The 24,517-nt window shown below is 53.1% G+C and overlaps 2 protein-coding genes across 2 annotated transcripts; both read left to right on the top strand.

The window, feature by feature from the left end:
* The first annotated feature begins 1,511 nt into the window (after positions 1-1,511).
* LOC131204869 (leucine-rich repeat and fibronectin type III domain-containing protein 1-like) lies at positions 1,512-9,313 on the top strand. Its single transcript, XM_058196493.1, has 2 exons — positions 1,512-1,865; positions 8,880-9,313. Exon 2 carries the CDS (start codon positions 8,900-8,902, stop codon positions 9,311-9,313), a length of 414 nt encoding a protein of 137 aa, XP_058052476.1. The 5' UTR covers positions 1,512-1,865; positions 8,880-8,899.
* A 642-nt stretch (positions 9,314-9,955) lies between these two features.
* On the top strand, positions 9,956-20,940 carry LOC131204755 (leucine-rich repeat and fibronectin type III domain-containing protein 1-like protein). Its single transcript, XM_058196296.1, has 5 exons — positions 9,956-11,360; positions 15,862-16,463; positions 17,387-17,507; positions 19,356-19,651; positions 20,814-20,940. Exons 1-3 carry the CDS (start codon positions 9,973-9,975, stop codon positions 17,452-17,454), a joined length of 2,058 nt encoding a protein of 685 aa, XP_058052279.1. The 5' UTR covers positions 9,956-9,972; the 3' UTR covers positions 17,455-17,507; positions 19,356-19,651; positions 20,814-20,940.
* Positions 20,941-24,517: the final 3,577 nt, after the last annotated feature.

Here is a 24,517-nt window from a genome sequence, read left to right as displayed (position 1 = left end):
GGGTTAATTCACACGTCCTAAGGTGTGAAATCTTACTGGTAGGTTGGCATTTTAATATTAAGGGGAGAGTTTGGGCAGCTCCTGGGTTCATTCCTGCAGGAAGAAAGACGACTTTGGGGATCCCAGACCTGCCAGATTTGTGACCTGCCAATTTTTAATACTTGGGCTCGGAGGGCTAAGTGGGTAACGACACAGGATTATGGATGGAAGCTGGCTGCAAGAGGGTGCGTGTGATTTCCAGGGATTTTGGTGCTGTCAAAAGCTAAACAAACTGCTTGGGAGTTGTGTGTGAAAAGAGAGTGAGGGTGTAAAAAACGTCCCTCTTAAATCTGAGTCATATACAGGGTAATCCTAGTGTTAAATCTGCATTTTTTTCTATTTATTTGTCTAATCTCCAATTCACACATTTGCATGCGAATGTTCCCTTCTCTCAAACGGCCTTAATTTACAAAGCAACACAATCGCTCCTGGGGAAGGGCTGACTTACACAACACGGAGCACACAAGACGGGGTAGGGAAATAAGTCACATTTTAATTCCTGCCATCCCACCCAAATTAGCATAGCCTTTGCCTGCCGGCCCTGAAACATTAAATAAGGCTGAGAATTGCTTCTCCAAATCTCAGCCGGCAACCTCCAAACGTTCTATTTTGGCAGAATCTGTTCTCCTGCAGGTCCCGGGAGCAGATCTGGGGTTGATTAAGCTCCGATCCGATCCATCCTTTACCTGATCACTGCCTTTGATCTTAGGGTGCAAAGTTTCTAAGTCCCACAGAACTCTTAATGGGTTTTTCCCATTTTCCTGACGCCTAAATCCGAAAATTGCCCTCCCCTTTTTCCGAGTCAGCAGGCGAAGGCGGCTGGCTCCCAACCGGAGCGCAGAAATCGGCGGGAGGGGGGAGGCCGCCCCTTCCCCAACGAGGCACCAGCACCTAACGGGAGGCTCCGCGATGTCGTGCTTTGCACATGCTCAGAGAACGCCGCTGCTGGATCCGGCTGGAGCTCCGGCCAAGCGCCGGCTGGATGATGCCACGGGCTGCATGGAAAGGTGGGGAGGGGTCCCTCTGCAGCCGCGCTGCCCCTTCCGGGATGCAGGGAGCCGGAACTGCTCTCCTGGCTCGGGCGGGGGTCCCTCTGCAGCTGCCCCGTAGCCGTCGGCTCCCCTCCTCTCGCCTGGGGGCAGCGGCTGGGGGAGGAGGGCGGGGGTCGTGGGGAGCTTCCCCCTCCCCCCAGGGCCCTCGGGGGACGGGAGGGGCTCCTCTGAGCGAGCCAGCCGCGCAGCCACACCGGAGCGTCCGGGGCTGAGCGATCGGGCGGCTCAAGCGGGCGAGCCGAGCTGCACCGCCTTGCCAACCCCGGGAGCGCGACCGGCACTTCCCGGGCGAACTTTGCCGCCGCAGCAGCCGGGGAGGCGGAGGGGCGGGGCGGGGCCGGGGCGGGCCTTGCAAGGAGGGGCCGCCGTGGAGAGCGCGCCTCCCGGAGCCCCCCGCCCTCCGCCCATCCTCCCGCCTCCCACCGCGCCTCCCCGGCTCCCGGCCAGCTGCGCCCTCGGGGCCGGTTTGCGCGCGGGGAAGGGCTGCGACCGCCCGCCGGGCCCGGCTCCTCCGGCGGGGGAGGCTCCATCCGCTGCCCGCCCGCCCGCCTGCCGGCTGGCTCTCCTCTTGGTTCAGCCTGAGCCGCTGCCGCGCCGCTGCCCGCTGGCTCCCTTCGCAGCCCGGACCGCTGCAGCTGCCGTGCCTGGCTGGGCGCCGATGGCCGCGCCGCGCTTCCCGGCCGGGCCGCTAGGCTGCGGGGACCGGGCGGAGGCTTCTTCCCGCCGGGACCGGCCCGAGGGGCGGCTGGGCGGCGGGCGGGCCTGAGGAGCCAGGTAAGCGGCTGCTGGGCCGGGGGCGCCGGCGGGCGGGCTCGGCCTGGGCTTGGGAAGGGGCGCCCCGGGCGCCGGAAGCCTTGGAGGGCGGCTCGGATGGGAGGTCGCGGGAGGGGAAGGGGGAAGGGGAGGCGTGGAAGGCGAGAGGGAGGGCCGGGGGCTTCCGAGCACGTGCAGAGGGCTGGTCCCGCACGGGGAGCCAATGTTGGGCGGAAATCTTGAGCCCCTCCCGCCCCGGGGCTGCTCCCGTGCAAAGGACGTCGGAGGTGTAGGGCGTGCCTCTGAGCATAGGCAGAGCGCCGGTCCCCTGCTGCGGAAGAGCCGTGGCGGCGCGTCCTTCGGAGCGGCCTGGCTGGACAGCTCCCGGCCGGGCTCTGCCTTTGGGGCGGCCGATCCTTCCCGGGCGGGGGGCTTCGGGGTCCTTGGTCGGTCAGGAGAAGAGGAGACCCCCTCGGCTGGAGCCCCTCTTTCCTCCCCCCTTCCCCGCGGTTCTGTGGGGTGGGGGAGTGAATGTCACGTGCTCTGGGACAGACGGATCGTTGCTAATGCAGTATTAATATGGTTCCAGCGCTGCGTGTCTGGGGGTCTCGCCCGCCTTGAGCCTCGCCTTTCCTCTGCAGAGCGAGGGTCTCCCTGGCCTTTGTTCCTTGGGAAAGGGAGGGAGGGCCATGCCTGCAACGCCCCCTCCCCTGCTGGGCCCCCGGGACGGCCAGCTCAGGAGGAGACCCCCCCCCTCTTCCTGGCATCGGATCTCCCAGCCTGCCGGGCTAGTCGGGGCTGCCCTGGCTGGCACCCCAGAGCTCTTCAGCCAGGAAGACAAAGGCAACCAGCAGAAGCCAGCCTGTCTTTATCTATCTGTCAGGATCTGTCAGTCAGGTGGTGCCTGGATGAGGCTCTGCTCCAGAAGGCCTCCGGGGAGCAGCCCCCCTTTGCTGGAGATGGAAGAGCCCCTCCCCCCAACCCAGTAGAGGAGCTGGGATTTATTTTTCCTTTAAAACATAGGAATGGAAGAGACTGAGCCAGAGAGATGATCCAGATATAAGGGGCATTTCCAAAAATCGTCTTTACGTGGAGGAAAATTAATGGGGGATGGGGTGTCTCGGAAGGTCTGCTTGTTTGAACTCCAAACTGTCTCTATTCCTGCATGTATTTCTCCCCCCCCACACCCCCATGGCCTGGCCTTGTTTTGCTTGGCTGGTCCTTTGGAATAAATTCCGTAACAACAAACAAACCAGGGGCTTTACAATCCTAATGCATCATGCAAATGATATAAATTAGTGACAGATTGTGTGCATTAATTGGGGCAATGCAAATCTGAACTTTTTTCAATGGGGAGAAGAAAAAAAAGCTTCTGGATTCGAACAAATGCAGGGACTTCAGTTGCTTGTGCAGGAATTCTTGGGCCTCCATTTATTTTTCCCCAGGGAGATCAAAGGCTCTGGATTTTTTGTGGGGGGAGGAAGAGGGGGGTCCGAATTCTCCTTTGAGGAGTGCTTTTATCAGGGTTTCTGAGGTTAAAGATGATCTTGGTTTGTTTTCTTTCTTTTTGTTCAGAAACTTTTGTAAGAAAGGGAGTGGTAGCTTGGTGACTTTAAGCCTCGTGGACTTCAACTCCCAGCTATGCTGGCTGGGGAATTCTGGGAATTGAAATCCACATAACTTAACATCTCCAAGATTCAGAAACTCTGCCCTAGAGCCTAAGGAGCAGAACAACCAAGTTTCATCTTTGGGGAGGATTAGAAATATTGTGCAATTAATTCAAAGTTGGCAGCGGGGGGCGGGTGGAATATCAATGCCCCAGGCCCCTCTTCTTAATGCAAGTCATCAGATCCTGGATGCTGGTGTTATTCTGACATTCATGCAGCTGGTGGATGAAGTGAGGGGGAGTCAGGAACACAGCCCTCTCCCTTGTGCTGGGGGGGGGGGGAACCGGGTGGAGCCTGCATTTCATGTCCCTTTGACTTAGCTCTACACCTCTGCAGTCTGCATCCTCAACTTGGCAGCTTCTGGTTCTCCAGCTGTTGAGCGGGCTTCCCTTCTTCTTCTCTTAGCTGGGCTGGCTAAGGATGATGGAAGCTGCATTTCCTCCCAGCTAAAGGACCAGCACCATCGCCTGCTGAAAGCTGCTGATCTTGCATCCACGCCTCGTTTAGTTTAATAGAACAGAAATATAAACTACTCAACAAGCGTTCCTTTGAATGTTTAGGAGTCTTTAAGTTGCCAGCTTTGGAGACCTACATCACAGCATGGAGGTTTTAAAGCAAGTCACTTGGGGCAGGTTCAGTATAGATCCCTGAACAGTTCCGTCTTTGGGCTTCGGCCAAGTGACCCTGGAATAAATGGAAGAGCCCAAAGGAGATGGACAGCATGAACTTAAAGCCCAAGAAGAATAAAACAAAGCAGTTTTTATACTCTGGCTTCTCTCATATGCTATCAAAGGGAGAAGCAACCTAGAACTAAGGAGAAATTAATGAGTGCAGTGATTGGACTCCAGAAGTTGTAAATGCTCCACCGCTGGAGGTTTTCAAGAAGAGATTGGACAGCCGTTTGTGCGGAATGGTATAAGGTTTCCTGCCTGGGCAGGGGGTTGGACTAGTAGATCTCTGAGGTCCCTTCCAACACTGTTAATCTGTATTCTGTTCTGAATGCTGCCCTTATCCTGAGCTGCTGAAAGTTTGCCTGTCCAAGATATTTGCACACAGTTGTGAAAAATCCAAACTCACACGTCTGCCTTTCCAACAATTTGCTTTTCCTTTCCTTCCAATGTAAGGCTTCTTAAGAGCTCCATGTCACTTTCTCTATTAGTGTGACAAATTGCTACAAAGGATTCCACGCTAGCTGGAGGAGTGCAGCTTAGTTCCAGGATTCAGTTGTGTGTAAATAAGAACTGGAAGAAGTTAATTCTGAAAGAAGGGAGGCCCTGAAGCTTGAAAAGGCAGGCAAAGGACCACTGGGTTTGCAAACTCCTTTGAGTTCCTCTATTCCAGAAAGGCTCCCGATTCCTCTTCTCTCTTGACACCTTCTCAGCAGCCTTCCCGGCTTCCTTATTCTAGGGGCAGGACGGTGTAGTGGTGAGAAACAGCCTGTTCTGAACGGTTCCTTGAAATCTTTAAGTGGTTTAGAACGGATTAGTAATTTTTTTTCTCCCCATAAAACAGCACAGGAAGTCCTCGATTTATAACTACCACTGAGCGGAAAATTTCTGTTGCTAAGCAAGACAGTTGCTATGTGAGTTTCCCCCCATTTTACGACCTTTCTTGCTATGATTGTTAAGTGAATCACTGTTGTTAACATGGTCATTAAGTGAATCTGGCTTCCCCATTGACTTTGCTTGTCAGAAGTTTGTAAAAAGGGGATCGCGTGAGGCCAGGACATAAGTGTCAATGCCAGTTGCCAAGTGCCTGAATTCTGATCATGTCACCATGGGGATGCTGCAACGGTCATAAGTGTGAAAAAGGGGTATAACTCACCATCACTAAAGGAACTGTTGTAAGTGGAGGACTACCTGTAATGAGATTTTTGGACACCTTGCAGTTCCAAAACTTACCCATTTGAGAAGACACAAATCGGTTTGAACATTTAAAGAAATTGCTCATTGATACAGCGAGCTGAGCTCAGCTTTTAAGCATCAATTTGACCAGCCAAATTGTAAAATGATTAATCTGCCATTTCCAGCAACGAGAATGCTAATTGCTAATTTAATTTGTAGAGAGGCCTTTCTATTTTTCTTCTGGAACTGCATATTTCAAAGCCGGCTGCCACAGCTCAGAATTACGGGTAAAGTTTCTAATTGACACCATTCTCCCCATTAAAACTTACTCTTGGATCCATATTGAGTTTTGACAAAGTGCCCAAACGCTGAAATATTTAATAAGAGACTGAAATCTATAGACAATAAGCCAATATAAATGACCTGATTAGTTAATATCCTTATTGCAATTGTTCTAATTTGTAGACGTTATTAGCTGTGGAGAAGGCTGAGGGATGTCGCTGCCCAGCTCCTATTAAGCCCTAAATCAGGGGTCTCCAACCTTGGCCACTTTCAGACTTGTGGACTTCAACTCCCAGAATCCCCCAGCCAGCAAAGTTTAACAGAATAACAGAGTGGGAAAGGACCTTGCAGGTGTTCTAGCTGGCTGGGGAATTTTGGGAGTTGACGTCCATGAGTCTTAAAGTGGGGAATTCTGGGAGTCGAAGTTCACAAATCTTAAAAGTGGCCAAATTTGGAGACCCCTGAGCTGGAGGATTCATGAGTCGAAATCTGCAGGGTCCCTTTCTGGTCTTCTGGAGGTGCTTGTGGACTAGGCCACCATCTTAGGTGCAGATGCTGACAACCCATGGAAATCTCTTGTTGGATGCCTTGCATCCTTTCTGATGCCAGATCAGACCTTCTTTTTTGGGCACGGAGAACCGGCCTCCTTGCCTTCTCCACTGTCAGTGAAGGTTGCCATGTTGTTACAAAGAAAAACTATGAATTGCATTCTGATAAACTTCCGTGGGTACCCCCTGAGGGTCTCTCCAAGCTGTTGGCCTTTTCTCAGCTTTGCTATCCAGGCCTGGAATTTCTGGCAACTGAGGGAGGTCTTAGCTAACACTGGGGACACCCCCCCCCATTGCTTTACTGAGAGAAGTTCGAACACACTCTTGATTTTCTACAAGCTGTTTTCACTTCACCTTTGTATCCTTAGAGGCTTCTGGCACAGTGGGCATCATCAAATCTTGAGTTTTATTAGCTGAGGGGGGGAGAATTTGAGGGGGCTTTTTCCAAGCAAGTTCAGATCTTCCCCTCATCCCCCCCAGTTCTCTTTTTTTCTGGCTCTGTTATTGTTTAAATGGCAGAGAGAGAAAGTGACTGGCGCCAGGCAGAGAATGAGAAGACCCCCAAGGGGCTGTCTTGTGGAGCTTTGCTCTCCCTCCCCAGAATTTCTAATGTAATGTCCAGGAGTGGCAGGGGAAAAAAGGAAGTGGGGTTACAGGTGGAAGAATCCACTAAATGGACTTCTGATTCTGTTTCTTGGTTATGGATTTGGGGGGCTTATCTTTAGGAAAAAGATAAATCAATATCACTTTATTTGGAGATTTAAGATTAATTAAGCTGATAAGAGATATTTACTACATTCATCTCCCGTGTTTGCTCACTAAGTATTTGATCATGAAATATTCATTTTCTTGCTGGGAGTTTGCTGGTGTTACAGCAATGCTGGGTTTTGTCTTTATGGTAATTTATTTTCCTTCTGCCTCCCTGGGTCATTTCAGGCAACCTGAGAACCTGTTTTTGGGGGGTATTTGCAAGGAGAAAAGCAGCCAAGATCGGACTTACACAGTGAATAGATACGGCACCCCCAAAATAATAATAATAATACTAATACTAATAATAATTATTATTATTATTTTAAAAAATGGTTGGCTACTGCAGCATTCTTCTCTGTCCTCCAGATAGGGGACTACATCCCCCATCATTCCCAAAGCTTCCTGATCGAAGAGGAGGGGTGAGAGATTATTTCAAGCTGCTTGAGCTATTTCTGAAGGCCTGACAACCCCTTTCAGTTCCTCTGTGATTGTTAAGGTGGCAGGATAAACAGGGCCACGGATCTCTCTAAGGGGAAAAAACGAAGCAGTTGCCAGTTCCCTCCCTGAAACAGAGAAATCTAATGTGGGAAGTCCATGAGTTATAACAGTTCACTTAGTGACTGTTTGACGTTACAACAGCACTGAAAAAAAATGACTTACGATTGTGTTTCACACTTCTGACCACTGCACAGAATTCAGATGCTTCATATTTATGATGGTTGCAACCTCCTGGGATCACGTGATCCCCTTTTGCGACCTTCTGACAAGCAAAGTCCATGGGGAAAGCCAGGTTCAGTTAATAATCGTGTGACTAACTTAATAACTGTCGTGATTCACTTAACAACGGTGGCAAGAAAGGTCAAAATGGGGCAAGGCTCACTTAACAACTGTTTTGCTTAGTAACAGAATTTTTAGGCTCAGTTGTAAGTTGGTTGTTACCTGTATTTCTGTATTTTTTATTTTGATGAAATAATAACATTTGAAAAGCAACAGATGCTTTCCTTCTGGCTGGAGGGGGGGGGGTGTCTTAGCCCACCTCGGTTGCCCCTGCCAAGAAAATCCAGGAAAGCCAGAGACCTCAGTGAAAAGCATGCATGGATCTGCTCTGGGGCTTTCTAGCTGCTTAAAATAAAAATTAAAAATTAAAAAAAGACCCCAGATGCCGAAAGGAGGGGCCCTGCAAATTCATTCCAGAGTTAATCCACCCTTAGATGAAACGGCACCCATCAAGCGAGGAACAGGTCACCAGGAACCTCGTGGTTCTCTGCCATCTCGTCAAAGATGGTTTTTATCCTTTGGCTGAAAAGCATCATTGAAACCTGCAGAGCTTTAGGGATGGGTGGAGAGGGAAAAATCAATGAAAAGCACCGTCAATAAATGTGAATCTTAATCCAATTTGTGATTCAGCAGGGGCAGAGGCGAGCGAGGAAAAGGCCCCCCAAGACTGATAACTGCGCATGGCCCAGAAAGAACGAAATCCCTCCCCCACCCCTTTTCCGTCATTCAGGAAGATGGCAAGGGAGTCAGCAGTGGGTTCGGGCAAACCGAACGGAGCTGCTCTTCCCCAGCTTCTGGCTAGGAGCCTTTTGGTTGTGTGAATTTGGGGAAGAAGACAAAGGGGGAAATCAGAGTCAGTTGCTGAATTGGACCCGGCGAGGAGCAGGACTCTCCAAACTGTTTTGACTTCAACTCCCAGAATTCCTCAGCCAGCGGTGCTGAAAAGGAAACAGCTGTGCTGGCTGGTGAATTCTGAGAGCTGAAGTCGACAAGTCTTAAAAGTGGGGAATTCTTAAAGTGGCCATGTTTGGAGACTCCGGAGCTGGAGGCTTCATCAGGGAAGATGTGGACTTCAGCCAGCAGGGCTCCCTTCCCTCCTTTTGGGTCTTCCGGAGGTGTGCGTAGACCAGGCCACCTCCTAACCTCCGCCCATCTTTTGCCTTGCAGCCCCCTTCCTGACCGGCGCCATGGAGGGCCTCCTGCTGTGTCTTCTGGTGGTCCTGGCCCACCTGGCCCGACCTCAGGTGTGTCCCAAGCGCTGCATGTGCCAGAACCTCTCCCCTTCGCTGGCCATCCTGTGCACCAAGACCGGCCTCCTCTTCGTGCCCACCATGATCGATCGACACACGGTGGAGCTGCGCCTGACGGACAACTTCATCACCGTCATCCGCCGGAAGGATTTCTCCAACATGACCAGCCTGGTGCACCTCACCCTTTCGCGCAACACCATCAGCCAGATCCTGCCCTACGCCTTCACCGACCTGCGCAGCCTGCGGGCGCTGCACCTGGACAACAACCGGCTGCTCCTGATTGGGGCCGAGCAGCTGAAGGGCCTGCCCAACCTCGCCATCTCGCCAAAGATGGTTTTATCCTTTGGCTGAAAAGCATCATTGAAACCTGCAGAGCTTTAGGGATGGGTGGAGAGGGAAAAATCAATGAAAAGCACCGTCAATAAATGTGAATCTTAATCCAATTTGTGATTCAGCAGGGGCAGAGGCGAGCGAGGAAAAGGCCCCCCAAGACTGATAACTGCGCATGGCCCAGAAAGAACGAAATCCCTCCCCCACCCCTTTTCCGTCATTCAGGAAGATGGCAAGGGAGTCAGCAGTGGGTTCGGGCAAACCGAACGGAGCTGCTCTTCCCCAGCTTCTGGCTAGGAGCCTTTTGGTTGTGTGAATTTGGGGAAGAAGACAAAGGGGGAAATCAGAGTCAGTTGCTGAATTGGACCCGGCGAGGAGCAGGACTCTCCAAACTGTTTTGACTTCAACTCCCAGAATTCCTCAGCCAGCGGTGCTGAAAAGGAAACAGCTGTGCTGGCTGGTGAATTCTGAGAGCTGAAGTCGACAAGTCTTAAAAGTGGGGAATTCTTAAAGTGGCCATGTTTGGAGACTCCGAGCTGGAGGCTTCATCAGGGAAGATGTGGACTTCAGCCAGCAGGGCTCCTTCCCTCCTTTTGGGTCTTCCGGAGGTGTGCGTAGACCAGGCCACCTCCTAACCTCCGCCCATCTTTTGCCTTGCAGCCCCCTTCCTGACCGGCGCCATGGAGGGCCTCCTGCTGTGTCTTCTGGTGGTCCTGGCCCACCTGGCCCGACCTCAGGTGTGTCCCAAGCGCTGCATGTGCCAGAACCTCTCCCCTTCGCTGGCCATCCTGTGCACCAAGACCGGCCTCCTCTTCGTGCCCACCATGATCGATCGACACACGGTGGAGCTGCGCCTGACGGACAACTTCATCACCGTCATCCGCCGGAAGGATTTCTCCAACATGACCAGCCTGGTGCACCTCACCCTTTCGCGCAACACCATCAGCCAGATCCTGCCCTACGCCTTCACCGACCTGCGCAGCCTGCGGGCGCTGCACCTGGACAACAACCGGCTGCTCCTGATTGGGGCCGAGCAGCTGAAGGGCCTGCCCAACCTGCGCCATCTCATCCTCAGCAACAACCAGCTGCAGGACATCTCCCCTGTGGCCTTCGATGACTTTGCCAGCACCCTGGAGGATCTGGACCTCTCCTACAACAACCTGGCGCGGGTCCCCTGGGACACCGTCCACCGCCTGCACAACGTCAACTCCCTCAGCCTGGACCACAACCTGATCGACTTCGTGCCCGAGGGCGTCTTCACCAACCTGCTCAAGTTGGCCCGCCTGGACATGACCTCCAACAAGCTGAAGAAGATCCCGCCAGACCCGCTCTTCCTCCGCATCCCGGTCTATGCCAAGTCCAAGGGCTCCCCTCCCTCCTCCCTGGTGCTCAGCCTGGGGGGGAACCCCCTGCACTGCAACTGCGAGCTTCTCTGGCTGCGCCGGCTGGCCAGGGAGGATGACCTGGAGACCTGTGCCTCGCCCCCTGATCTGCTGGGCAAGTACTTCTGGACCATCCCTGAGGAGGAGTTCATTTGCGAGCCGCCTGTCATCACCCGGCACACGGGCCGCTTGGCGGTCATGGAGGGCGAGGGGGTGGTTCTCCGCTGCCGCGGGGTAGGGGACCCGGAGCCCTCCATCCACTGGGTCTCCCCCGAGGGCAAAGTGGTGGCCAACACTTCGCGGACCGTCTCCTACGACAATGGCACCCTGGAGATCCTGATCGCGGCTATCCAGGACAGCGGGATCTTCACCTGCATCGCCTCCAACGCTGCCGGAGAAGCCACCACCTCCGTGGAGCTGTTGGTCAACCTGCTGCCGCTGCTGTCCAACAACACCACCCCCAAGGTGCCCGAGGCCGTGGGGCCTTCGGACATCCTCACCTCAGCCATGGCCACCCTGCCTCTGGGCGCAAATGACACGGGGCCCTCTCAGGACAAGGGCGTGGTGGCCTCGGAAATCTCCTCCTCCTCCGTCCTCATCCGCTGGTACCCCCAGTGGCACATCCCTGGCATCCGAATGTACCAAATCCAGTATAACAGCTCCTCGGATGACACCCTGGTGTACAGGTGAGCCGCTTGGGGGTCCTGGGGGTGGGAGTGACTTTCACGCTCAAATTGGGGGCAGGAACGGCAAGGTCAGCTCCTAGTGACCGGATGGACAACCACATGCCTCCAGAAATTGTGGGTGCTCCCAACACTGGAGGCTTTTAAGAAGAGATTGGACAACCGTTGGCCTGATGAACCATAATAAAATCACCATAATAAGTTGCCAAAGTGTTGCAGCGGGATAGATAATACATTATCACCTGGCCTTTCTTGTCATTGTTTTACCGTGAGCACACTGGCACACCTTAAAAAGGAAATGATAACTTGTTTTCTGAGGCCTGGGAGAGGATGATGGGCTTCCAGTCCCCCAGGCCGGCATGGAGCAGCCCATCTGCAGACCCTGAATGCATCAGAGAGGGCCAAAGTCTGTTGCTGGGCACCTGACTGAATTTTTCTCCAGCCTTTCCCTTTCTTCCCTTCCCTTCTTGAAGGTCAGTTTCTTCCCCGCCTGGTTAGGAATGCAGACTTGAGAGTGAAATGTTGGGAGGGTCCCAGAGGAGTCTGTGCCAGCGCTGGGCTTCTTTTCTGCTCTGCCCTCTTCCTTGAGAAGCAAATCCCAGCCTCCCAACCTGCAAACTGGGATTCCCCCCCCTCCACTCCAAAGGCAGGATGATGGATGCAAAAGAAAGGGAATGGACTTGCATGGGAATTTTTATAGGTATAAAACATCTTGGCTGTGGCAGCAGCTTCCTCTTCTCGCGGAATGCCAGGGAGGGGGCAGCTGGCATGGGGGGGGGGAGGGTTTAACAGGATGCAGAATGTTGTTTTCTTTCCTTTCTAAGGTGCTGAGTAAACATGCCTGGAGATCCAGCATTTTTGAGAGATTTGCAGGCTCAGATTCCACCTCCTGAACAGGATTGCTCCTGGCTGGAGAACTTCCACCGGCTGCCTTGAAGGGATGAAATTCAAGATGGTCAGGAGTTCCCAGCTAGCTTGAAGCTTTTCCCCCTCTGGAAATCCCTGTAATTTGCTTCCGTTGGGAAGGTTCATGTCTCGAACCCAGAGTCCGAGGGGGCTGTCTGGAGCTCCCCACAACACTCCCATCCCATAGCCTTGTGCATTGCTAGTGGCCCACTTCCCCTGCTGGGGGACCCCCAAGTCTACCCCACAGCTCCCATTTCCTCCAGTCCAATGCGGGTTGGGGCCTTCCTCTTTTAGCCACAGGGGGCAGCAGTCCCTGCCACGGCTGAGCGATGGGGCCTGTGGAACTGGGAGCCCATCGTCCTCTCCCAGTCTTTAAGGACAGGCAGTCAACTTGTGACCACAATTGAGCCTAAAATATCCGTTGCTAGTTGTTAAGCGAGTTTTGCCCCATTTACAACCTTTCTTGCCATGGTTGTTAAGTGAATCACTTGTTAAATTAATAACACGGTCACAAAAGGGGATCGCGTGACCCTGGGACATGGCGACCGCCATAAATGTGAGTCAGTTGCTAAGCTTTGGAATTCTGATCAGGTGACCAAGGGGATGGACCCAGTGGATAGGGGGCAGCAAAGGCCCTACTGGGGGAGGGGTGGCATTGCAAGAAGGGGGGGAGGGCTGGGTACGAGATCCCAGATCCCAAAAGAGGTTCCTCTCTCTGCCCCTCCCTGGACCTTTTCCCACACACACCCTAACCCTAACCCAGCCTCTCCCCTTCCCCCTGTTGCATTGCTCTCCCCCTTCGCAAAGAGCTGGGGAAGGCCTCTGGGAGGTGGGGGGGAGGGTCTTCTGGGTGTGTCCCCCCCCCCACAGCCTATGGCAGCGGGCCCAGCATCCACTGCCTGCTGCCAAATGTGGGGTGACCTACTTAGGATGCAGAATTGGATTTCAGCAGCCTTTGTGTGTCTGTGTGTGGTGTGCGTGAGAGCCAGCGCGAGGGGGACGGGTGGGGAGGGTGAACTCCCTGCTGCCTGTTGTGAGTCAGCTGGGGGCGGGGAGGGGGGGAGCGTGGGGAGGGGGCCAGCCCTGCAGGCAGGAGAGCTTTTCCAATCCCAGCATCTATTGATCCAAGAGGCTCAGCTGCCCATCAACCGACTCCTTGAAATGTCACCAAGGAAGGGAGGGGAAGGGAGGGGCCCCTCCCGAAATGGGGGAAGGGCCGGCAAGAGAGGATCCTGGGGAGGGGCCGGGGGGGGTGTCTCTTGGGGGCCCTTACGCCTGCCCACGCCATCTGCACTGGCCCTGCCTGAGGAGGAGAGGAGAGGACGGGAGGGGCTCAAGGACAAACGGGGGAGGGGGGGATGTTAACATGCAGGGCTCATTTTCCAGAGCTGAGGATGGGGGGGGGGGAACGCAGGCGGAAGAGCTGGGCATGCTGGTCAGGTAGCTCTGCAAAGCCTCTGCCTGGGGGGTGGGTGTTGGGGGGGGCTGCCTTGCTCAGGAGGAGCTCCTGCTTGACCCACTGATCTGGGGGCAGAGCCTTCCTTCTTAAGAACTGGGGAGGGGAGGGGCTCAAGGACAGCATTTTCTCTTTCTGAGTCTCAGACCAAGCCAAGGCTGTTCTACACAGAGAGTCCTCGACTTACGACCACAGTCGAGCCCAAAATGTACGTTGTTAAGGGAGACATTCGTTAAGTGGGGTTTTGCCCCATTTTATGACCTTTCTTTCCTCCATTCTTAAGTGAATCACTGCAGTTGTTGAGTGAATTGCTTGTCAGAAGGTCGCAAAAGGGGGTCGTGACCCCGGGACACTGCAACTGTCGTAAGTACATGCCAGTTGCCAAGCCTCTGAATTTTCATCACGTGACTGCAGTGGTCGTAAGTGTGAAAAAGGGTCACAGGTCGCTTTTTTCAGTGCCATTGTAACTTCAAATGGCCACTAACCGGACTGTTGTAAGTCAAGGACCCCCTGTGTTCTACCTGCTGCCTCCACTGGGCTGGATTGTCTCACAGCCTCCAAAATTTCCTGTTGCAAAGTGACGGCATCTCCCCGCCTGCAAGAGGGAGCCTGCAAGAGGGAGCCGGGTTCCCTTCCTCCCGCAGGAGTTCCCCCCTCCCCCCCAGGATGCCCTGGGGCCTTTTGCAAATGGGGGCTTTGGCCTGGGAGGCTGGATGGTGGTGCCCTGAATCCGTGCCCCTTCACCCGCTCAGCACGGACCCATCTTCCAGCCTGAATGAGGTTGGGAAGGCTGCAGGGCCCGGCCTCCCTGCTGGAGCTGCCCTGTTCTGCTTTGTGCCGCGGGAAGAGGGGCTCGTCATTAGACAGGAGCCCCCTGCGAGTGTGTTGACATTTAAGCGGCTGAGCTTCTGATCGGCCTGAAAGCCTCTTAGCACAGTTTCTCCCGGCCTTTGAAGTCCGAGATGGTGGGAATCATGTCACAGCCACGGGAAGCCAGCGTCAGAAGACGGCCCCGTTGGGGACGTGAGCGGAATAGAGCTGTCGGGTGGACTCTGGAGAGGCCCCTGGCGGATGGAAGCAGACCCTCCCCTCCTTTCCCAGAGAGGAGAAAGTGGCAGCCTGCGCGGAAGCCTTCAGCCTAGTCTGGCTTCCAAAGCTGACAGCTCAAGGAGGATGGCCGAAGGAGGGGGGCTGGGAGGGGGGCAGCTGCTTGGATGTCTCGATCTGGCCTTAGGGGAGCAGGGGGCCAAGGTGGGCTCTTGCCCTGAAGACGCTCCAACCCAGGGGTGAAATGCTCCTGGTTCAGACTGGATCGCCCGATCTGGTAGCAATGGCGGCGGGTGGTTCGTAGAACTGTTAGCAAAAATCCCTGCCCCCCCCACCCCTTCCCTGCCCTGCATGCTCAGCTGAGCCGTGCAATCATCAGAGGGTTGTTTTTTTTTTTACTTTTAAAAGCATTTTTTCCTTTGGCCGAAAAAATGCTTTTAAAAGTTTAAAAAAAAAAGCCTCTGATGATCATGCGGCTCAGTTGGGTTCATCAGAGTCTTTTAAAAGCATTTTTTTCTACAACCTCTTCAGTCACAGAGGTGACTGAATGCTTTTATGCTGAATGCTGAATGAAAAATGCTTTTAAACTAAAAGTAAAACAAAAAAAAAGTTGGCCACACCCCCCCCACCAAGCCACGCCCACAGAACCGGTAGTAACAAATTTTACATTTCACCCCTGCTCCAGCCCCCAGGATCCCAGGGGCGCCCCGATCTCCCCCAGACAGGCCCCCTGGGTGGGAGTTCAGGCTGCTGTTCTCCAGGGCTGGTGGTCCCTCCAGAAGCTGTGGGTGCTGCATCAAGTGGAGGTCTGCAAGAAGAGATTGGACAAGCTATGAGCCCTGGATGGGAGAAGATTAAGGGGTCCAACCTTGGGAGCTTGAAGACTTCAAGTGGACTGCAATTCCCAGAGTCCCAGGGGCCAGCTTTGCTCATGACCTCATTCGTGGAATGGCTTCCCTCCAGAGGTTATGGAGCTCCATGACTGGGGGTCTTCAAGAAGAAATGTCCCGGATGGTATCGGATAGGGTTACGGTTAGGAGCTGAAGTCCAAAACTGGCCTCTTCCAACTCTGTGATTCTCTCTTTCTCCCCCCAGAATGATCCCTCCCACGAGCAAGGGCTTCTTGATGAAGGACCTGGCCGCCGGGCGGGACTACCACCTCTGCGTCTTGGCCATCTACAACGACGGGGTGACCTCGCTGACGGTCACCCAGAGCCTGGGCTGCCTGCAGTTTAGCACCCTGAGGGACGGCCTGCAGTGCCACTCGCTCCACACCCAGTTCCTGGGGGGCACCATGATCATCATCGTGGGGGGCATCATCGTGGCCTCGGTGCTGGTCTTCATCATCATCCTCATGATCCGGTACAAGGTCTACAGCGGCCAAGAGGAGCAGAAGAAGACCAAAGTCAGCAACGTCTACTCCCAGACCAATGGCAGCCACCCGCCTCAGCCCCCCGCCGGGCTGTCCTGCTCGGCCTCCAGACACGAGGGGTGGGAGGTGGACAGCGGCCGGACCAGGAGGGACCGTGGCCTGGTGGCGCTAAGCAAGGACTGCGAGAAAGGCGCGCGGCCCCTTTCCTCCGAGAAAGGGCCAGAGGAGGAGGTCTCGTCTCCCCGGAGGAGGAGGAGGAGGTGGTCCCGGACGAGTCTCGACCGCCATCATGGTGGCCCCGAGGCCTCCAGAGCAGAAGAGGAAGGTAAAGTGAGACAGGCTGCTCCTGAAATACGGCTGGTCCTCAACTTACGACAGTTCATTTAGTGACTGGTTTTAACTCACAACAGCACTGAAAAAAGTTGACCTATGACCACTTTTCACATGACCGTTTCAGCATCGCCATGATAGCCATAGCCCTTAGTCTTATATCCTGCTTCACAGCACTTTTACAGCCCCCTCTAAGCAGTTTACAGAGTCAGCCTTTTGCCCCCAATAATCTGGGTCCTCATTTTATCTGGAAGGCTGAGTCAACCTTGAGCCTGTCAGGATCGAACTCCTGGCTGTGAGCGGAATTAGCTTGCCATACTGCATTCTAACCACTCTGCCCCATGGCTGGATGGCAGGGAGGCAGGCAGGGAGGAAAAGCTGTAGCCCTTCTATACTGCTTCACAGCTCCCTCTAAGCAGTTTACAGAGTCGGGATAGGCTGTATGTGGCTGTGGGGCCAAAGATTGGATGAGCAGAGAGATCATGTTCAGATTTGCAGTTAGTTGCATTCGGCACCCAGTGGTAGAATCCTCCTTCCCTGCAGCCTTTAGGTCAGCAACCAGCAGCCCCTGCCCATATCTTGGGCCCGGGGCTTGTGGGCTCTTGTCCGGAGGCAACCAGAGAAAAATATCTAAAGTATTAGGTGAATTGGCTCATGGGAAAGGACTAGGGGTCCTTCTTCAACCTTAAGACCTGTGGACTTCAACTCCCAGGATTCCCCAGCCAGCAAAGCTGTTTCCCCTCCAGCAAAGCTGGCTGGGGAATTCTGGGAGTTGAAGTCCACAGGTCTTAAAGGGGCCAGGATTGAAGAACACTGCAATTGAGGCAGGGGGATTTCCTTCCTTGGCTATGCTGCTTACCTCCTGTCGACCCCCCACCCCACCTCTGCCTCTTCCCTTCCCCTCTTTGCTTCGTGCAGACCCCTCTTTGACGCTCCCAACCGAGGAGAGGAGGAGTACCAACGACTGGACCGACGTGAAGATCTGAGCCTTGGCAGTCGGCCGGCGAAGAACAAGCCGCAACCCCACCTGAGCCCCCAGGTAGGATCCCCCTCTGCACCCTCACCCCACCCCCACCCCCACTGCCAGAAATTATGGGTCCAAAGCAGGAGGCGGGGTGCAATTTGAAGAGGGCAGCTGACCTCTCATCTTCTGTGCTTTGCACTCCAGTCAGATGTGGGGCAGCTGATTTCTCTGTCCCGAGTGGGACATTTCACCCAGGGCCCCACTGCTCCTCCTTTGCCATTCTTGGAGTGGGGGGCGGCATGAAAAATGGCTTTAGGTCCATGGATCCTCCAAGATTTTTTTAAAAAGAAAAATGAACACACTCAAAATAGGAAGACTTGATCACTCGGAGAGACGCTTCCTCCTTAAAACATCTTAAAGGCAGGTTGTGAATAAACACCGATGGCATTTAGAATAGAATAGAGCTGGAAGGGACCTTGGAGGTCTTCTAGTCCAGCCCCCTGCTCAAGCAGGAGAACCTACTCTAGTCTCTTCATGACAACCTCCAGTGATGGAGCCCCTATGATTTCTGGTGGTAAGCTGTTCCACTGGTCAATTGTTCTCACCATTAGGAAGTTTCTCCTTAATTCTAGGTTGCTTCTCTCCTTTTTTTCAAAGGCAATCTGATATTTCTTAATCTGAAATATACAGGGATTGAGACTAAACTGATTCTGAATTTAATAACAGCAGCAAGACTGTTGATTGGACAATACTGGAAGAAAGAAAGAAGAGGTACCCACAATAGAAGAATGGAAAGTCATTAATTTGGCTGAGATGGCTAAAATCTCAGCTTTTTTAAAAGACAATACGCAGGAAAGATATTTAATTGAATGGAAAAAATGGATTGATTATCTACAAAATAGATATCAGATTAGGTTGCTTCTCTCCTTGATTGGTTTCCATCCATTGTTTCTTGATTTGATTTGGGGAGGGCATGCAGAAAGTTTGTGTGTGCACACTGCTGTGTGGGGACCAGCTTTGAGCTGTGGGTTGTGTTGGGGAGGGGCATTGCTTATTTCTGCTGAATTTTACACCCCAAGACTTTCGGTCAGCCAAAACAGAGCCCACAGCAGCAGAAACGTACTACAATAGTCCCTGACTTAACAACCAGTGGTTTAGTGACCGTTCAGAGTTACTATGGCACTGAAAAACCTGGTTTTGCACTTAATGACCGTTGCAGCCTCCCCGTGATCACATGATTAAAATTCAGGGGCTTGACAACTGACTCGTATTTATGACGGTCACATGATCTCCATTTGCAACCTTCCTAGCTGGCTTCTGACAAGTGAAGTCAATGGGGAATTCTTAATGGCTGCAGGATCCCCTTCACGGCAGGGATTTTCTTAACAGGTGTGCTAAGAAAAAGGTTGTAAAATGAGGCAAAACTGCCTGGCTTAGCCATGGAAGTTTGGGCCTGAATTGTGGCCATAAGTCAAGGACTATCTGTAGCAGGAAGGGAAAAAATTCCCCCCATAGCTTTGGGGTCAGGAAACACAAAATTTCTAAGTTTATTTTGTTCTTGAATGCCAATAAGGACTACAGTCTTGCTCCCGGCTCCGTCCTTGAATGGTGGAGGGGTTGTGGGTGGGCTCAGCCCAGATGTGGCTGCAGTGGGGCAGAGCAGGGGGTCTTCCCCAACACAATCCACTGTCTTCCTGCCCCCACCCTGGATTCCACTGCCACGCGACATCCATATGCAGGATCCAGATAGGAGCCCCAAAAAGTCCCAGATTGCAACACCACCTTGTGCAAACCCAGCTAACAATGGTAGTTTACTCCATAAGCCACAGTTAAGCCATGATGAGGTGTGCTAGATGAGCTCAGTCTGTGTTCTAGGCACTCAGAACTCGCAAGGAAGACAAACTCTGCCGGTCTCTCTTGCAGGCTGAATCCAGAGTTGGCGCCATTCCTCAGCTGTCCCACCACACGGTGCCACAGCCCCAGCAGGAGACCCGGGCGGCCCCCCCCAGCTCACCTGCCTCTTCGGGGGGGGGGTGAAGAGGCTCTGGAGTCTCACCTCGGCCTTACGGGCATCTTTCTACTGGACTCTCTTCAGGGCCCGTTTTCTACAAAGTCCTTTTGTTTTTCTAAGCCACACCTGGAATTTTCTAATAAATGGAGGTGAAAATCAGGATGTTTATTCCCAGAGAAGGATGCGGGCACCTGGTTTCTTTCAACAGGTATCAAGGGCGGAGGGCAGAAAATGCAAGGAAAATATTCTTGGAAAAATGATGGTCATTTCCTTGCTCAACTCCAGGGCTGTTGCCCTCAAAATAAAAGCAAACCACGTACTCCTTAACTTACGACCGGTCAGTAAGCGAATCTTCAGAGTTACAACACACCTCCCCAGGGCTACTCACACCCTAGATTCAAAGTTCTGATGAGCCCCCCCCAGCTGTCACATGACTGGCGCACTTGGCATCCGGCCCAATTTACGGCCATTTGTAGCATCCCTCAGTCTTGTGACCACAATTTATATTTTTTTGCCAGAAATCAGTGTTTAATTGTGATGTCCAGCAAAAAACCTCTGCCCAAATCCAGAGAATGGATTTGCTTAATGACCACAACAAGAAAGGTTGTAAAATTGGATGAGGGTCACACGATGACCTGCTCAGCAACCAGCACGACAGGCTGAATTATGGTCGTAAGTTGAGAACCGCCTGCATTTCAAAGTCCAGCATAGCAGAAGTGGGGGGGGGGCTCATCTTTAACTCATACTTTCCAGAGAATGGGTAGGTGGGAGTTCCCTTCATGCAGCAGACCGATGTGGCTGCAGCAGTTGGGTGAGGGGAGAGTGGAAGGCCCCCAGGCCAAGGGCTGTGGTGGCTCAGGCTGTAAGATAGTCTGTTATTGAAACACAGCTGCCTGCAATTACTGCAGGTTCAAGTCCCACCGGGCCCAAGGTTGACTCAGCCTTCCATCCTTTATAAGGTAGGTAAAATGAGGACCCAGATTGTTGGGGGCAATAAGTTGACTTTGTAAATATACAAATAGAATGAGACTATTGCCTTACACACTGTAAGCCGCCCTGAGTCTTTTTTTTTTTTGTGTTTACATTTATACCCCGCCCTTCTCCGAAGACTCAGGGCGGCTTACAGTGTATAAGGCAATAGTCTCATTCTATTTGTATATTTTTACAAAGTCCACTTATTGCCCCCCCAACAATCTGGGTCCTTTGGAGAAGGGCGGGATATAAATGTAAATAAAAATAAAATAAAATAAAAAATAAATAAAAATAAAAAAGGGAAAACAGCCCCACTGCGAAACCACTCCCCCCCCTTTCTGATTTGAAACGCTTTAAAAATCACCCGGCTGGACAATTATGGCCCTTTCTGCTCTTAGGGGTGTTTGCTGACTGTGATTGCCTGGCAGGGCAGAGAAGCACCTGGCACAGTTCTGGCTCCATTTTGTGTCCAGCGACTGGTGGGGCCAGAATGGATTGTTCCAGAGGGTCGACCCCCAAAGGCAGAGGGCAGGGAGCAGAACCCGCTTCCAGAAGGCAAGTCGGTTGGCACCGTTCTAAGGGGATGCGTCTGCCCTCCCAACTGGGCTGCTGTGGCTTTTCCAGGGCAAACCTCCGCCTGGAGGGTTGTGGGTTGCTTCTAAAATGTCCAGGTTTCCTTTTTTTTCCTCAGACGTGGAGGTGAGACGAGCCATCCGTTGCCCCAGAGAAACTCAGAGCAATTGGTGAGAAAAGCAGCCATTAAAAGAAAGGCCGGCCAGCTCAGCTTCCCCCTGGAGACATCGGAAGGGGCTTAAAAGCAGCCGTGCTGCTGGAAAGTTGTTCAGGAACAGCTGCAGATGTCGGGGTGAGGCCTCGGGAGTGAGGGGCCTTAGAGGGAGGCAGGGCTGGAAATTTGGGGGACCAGATGCTGCTGCTTCTCAGGGTGAGGCCTCAAAGCTCCAGAAGACCAAGTCCAGGAGCAGAAGCAACCACGCTGGGCAACGGGACCACGTTCTCCGTGGGACGGGGCCAGTTTCCACGCTCCCCCACTTAATGAGGCTTTTATGAATTGATCAGTTCATGAATTTGGGCTGAGAACTCAATGGGGCTCCTGCAGATGGAGTCCTTCTCCCGAGAGATCTCCTGGCTCTCTCCCGGGGGCTTCGGGAAAGCAGGTCAAATCCCAGGGATCCTATTTTGTCAGCAGCCGCTGAGGTTCTTAAGCCTCAGTGAGTAACAATAATGCCGGTCTGCTTTTCGGTTCAGCTCCCCTGTTAACACAGGCCTCTTGGCTGCTATTTGCACGTCCTCCTGTCCTTTTCGTCTTTTATGAATATTATGCTTCCATTTCCTCTTTCGCCAGGACAACAAAGGTCAGGCTCTAATGGCGGCTTCAGAGATTCAGAGTTCTGGCCTTTTGCAGCAAAGGGGCTTGTATTGTGGAGTTGACAACAACGGCCAGGTTCTTGAACAGCCTTCAAGGGCAGCCCCCGGTACTAAATCCTAGAGCCCTTTGCTGCAGGGCAGGAGGGGATTTTGGGACAAACCGGGGAAGCTGTGTCCTTCAGATGCTGAGGGATCACAGAAAATCAAGCCGCCTTGGGATCCTGAGAAACGTCTGTCTGCCCAGACGTCGGCCGGCCGTCTCCCGGGGACCCCTCTCTGGTCAAGCTGCCAAATCTGCCTGCGGGAGGGTGGGGGTGGGTGGGGATTTGTGTTCCTGAGCTGCAGGTGCCGAGGCTCTAGAAAAGGTGCAGAGAAGAGCAATGAAAATGATCCGGGCTAAATCATACGATGAACAGCTAAGGGGACTCAATATGTGGGGTCCTTGGTGGTCTCTGAGGTTGGTGCTTTTTGCAGACATTTCATGACCAAGCTAGGTAACATCATCAGTGTACTCTGAGCTTGATTGTCAGTGCACTGCTGATGTTACCTAGTTTGGCCATGAAATGTCTGTAAAAAAACAACCAAGCTCAGAGACCACCAAGGACCCCTCATTTCTACCCTGAGCTATAAATATTATTTTCTGTTGGAACTAGGCCTTCGAAGAGAAGGTTTAGGAAGGACCTGAGAGCGTCTTCCAGTAGTTGAAGGGCTGCCGCAGGGAAGGCGGCACAGATTTATTCTCCCCAGCACTAGAGGGCAGGATAAGAAACAGAATCACAGAGCTGGAAGGGACCTTGGAGGTCTTCTAGTCCAACCCCCAGCTCAAGCAGGAGACCCTCTACCATTCCAGGCAAGTGGCTGTCCAGTCTCTTCTTGAAAGCCTCCAGTGATGAAGCACCTACCATTTCTGGAGGCAAGCCGTTCCACAGGTTAATTGTTCTCACTGTCAGGAAATTCCTCCTTGGTTCCAGGTTACTTCTCTCCTTGATGAGTTTCCATCCATTGCTTCTTGTCCTGCAAGGATGGAGGCTCCTCAGAGGGAGATCCAACTTAGAGATTTGAAGGAATTTCCTGATTATTATGCAGTGGAAGAGCTTGCCTGCTGGAGTTGTAGGTTCTCCATTGCTGGAGGTTCAAGAAGGACTCCTATCTTAGGCTGGGGGTTGGACTAGAAAACCTCCAAGGCCCCTTCCAGCCCTAGGAATCTATGGTTCTGCTATTCAGCCACTCTCCACCCAGCGTTGGCCATTAAAATTCAGGTCACTCTACAGCAGCTGGCACAGACGGCTGGCATCTGGCCGGGAGGGCTGCTGACCTCCTTTTGCAAATGGCATCTGGAGTTCAGCAGCCTCGGGCCCTTTTTGTTTGGGGGGAGGAGAAGTGGAGGCAGGGAGGGGCCTGTTTCCTCTGAGCAGAGCTGGGCTGGTGGTGTGGATGTTGCATGACCGCTGGATGCCATCGAGCTCTGCTGAATAAGGAGCTGCGGGCAACGCACAGCTGTGCTCGCAGGAGGAAATCATGGCAACATGTGGAAAATGCGACATTTCTCCAGGGGACCTTGCAGGGAGCGAGGCCACCCGTAAATCAGCCTCTCCCGAGAGAGACGGGTGCGAGTGACAGGGCCCAGCGGAGGAAATACGCTGGTGGGGAAGGGTGTCAGCAATGCAAAAGCCATCAGCCTCTCTTCCTCAGAAGACCCTCAGTGGGGTGCAGCTAGTCCTCGACTTACGACTATAATTGAGCCCCACATTTCTGTTGCTAAGCAAGAGAGTTGCTAAGTGAGGTTGGCCTCGTTTTACGACTCGTCATATTTGTTAAGTGAATCACTGCAGTTATTAAGTTAGTAACATGGTTAAGCAAATGTGGCTTCCTTGCTTGAAGGCCGTAAGAGGGGAGCATGTGACCCCGGGACGCTGCAACCCTCCTAAGTGCACCTGGTCACCCAACATCCGAATTTGTTACAACGGTAGTTAGTGTGAAATACTCTTTTTCAGTGCCATGGTGACGTCAAAGGGCCACTTAAAAAACGGTTGCAAGTCGAGAACTACCTGTCTTTAGGGATGGTTGGTCCTTGGTAGACCTTCGATGGTCAGGTGGTGTGGAGAACATCCAAGGGACCATCAGGGCACTGATGGTCACCAGGGAGGAAATCCCGGAGGCCTCTCGTTTATGTTAAGACACCGGCCGAGTCGATGTTTCCCAGCCTCAGCAGCTTTTAAGATGGATGGACTTCAACTCCCAGAATTCCCAGCCATCTTAAAGTTTTGGTTCTTTGCAATTCTTTCAGTGCAAACCGAGAGAAGAAAACCAGATGCCTCAAAGGGAAGGAACATCTGGGGGCTCTTCAAGCGCTCCCCTCTCATTCTGGAACAAATTCTAGGGAAAGAACAGTCCAGGCACCCCAAAGGAAGCCCATCTCTCCAGGTGGGGCGGGATCAGCTTCCTTCTTCATCCCCCTCTGGCCCAGGGAGCACCCCAGAAGCTTTGAGGGGCTGGTGGGAGTCTGGAATTGCCAAGCGGATCACTCCAGGCTGCCGGAAATGCAGACAAGACAGAGAAGAGAAGTTGTTTCCTAGCACATTGGGGGGAGGGGGAGGGGGGGTGGCGCGCATCAGTTTAGCTGAGCTACGTGGCATTTGCTCGGCTGCATCCCCTGCAAAATTGATAACGGGTTTAAATAAATGATCAGCCCTCTTGCAGGGGAGAGTGTGACAGC

The sequence above is a fragment of the Ahaetulla prasina genome, chromosome 10 (assembly GCF_028640845.1).
Source record: "Ahaetulla prasina isolate Xishuangbanna chromosome 10, ASM2864084v1, whole genome shotgun sequence".
Lineage (NCBI taxonomy): Eukaryota > Metazoa > Chordata > Lepidosauria > Squamata > Colubridae > Ahaetulla > Ahaetulla prasina.
This window is presented reverse-complemented; position numbering and strand designations above follow the sequence as displayed.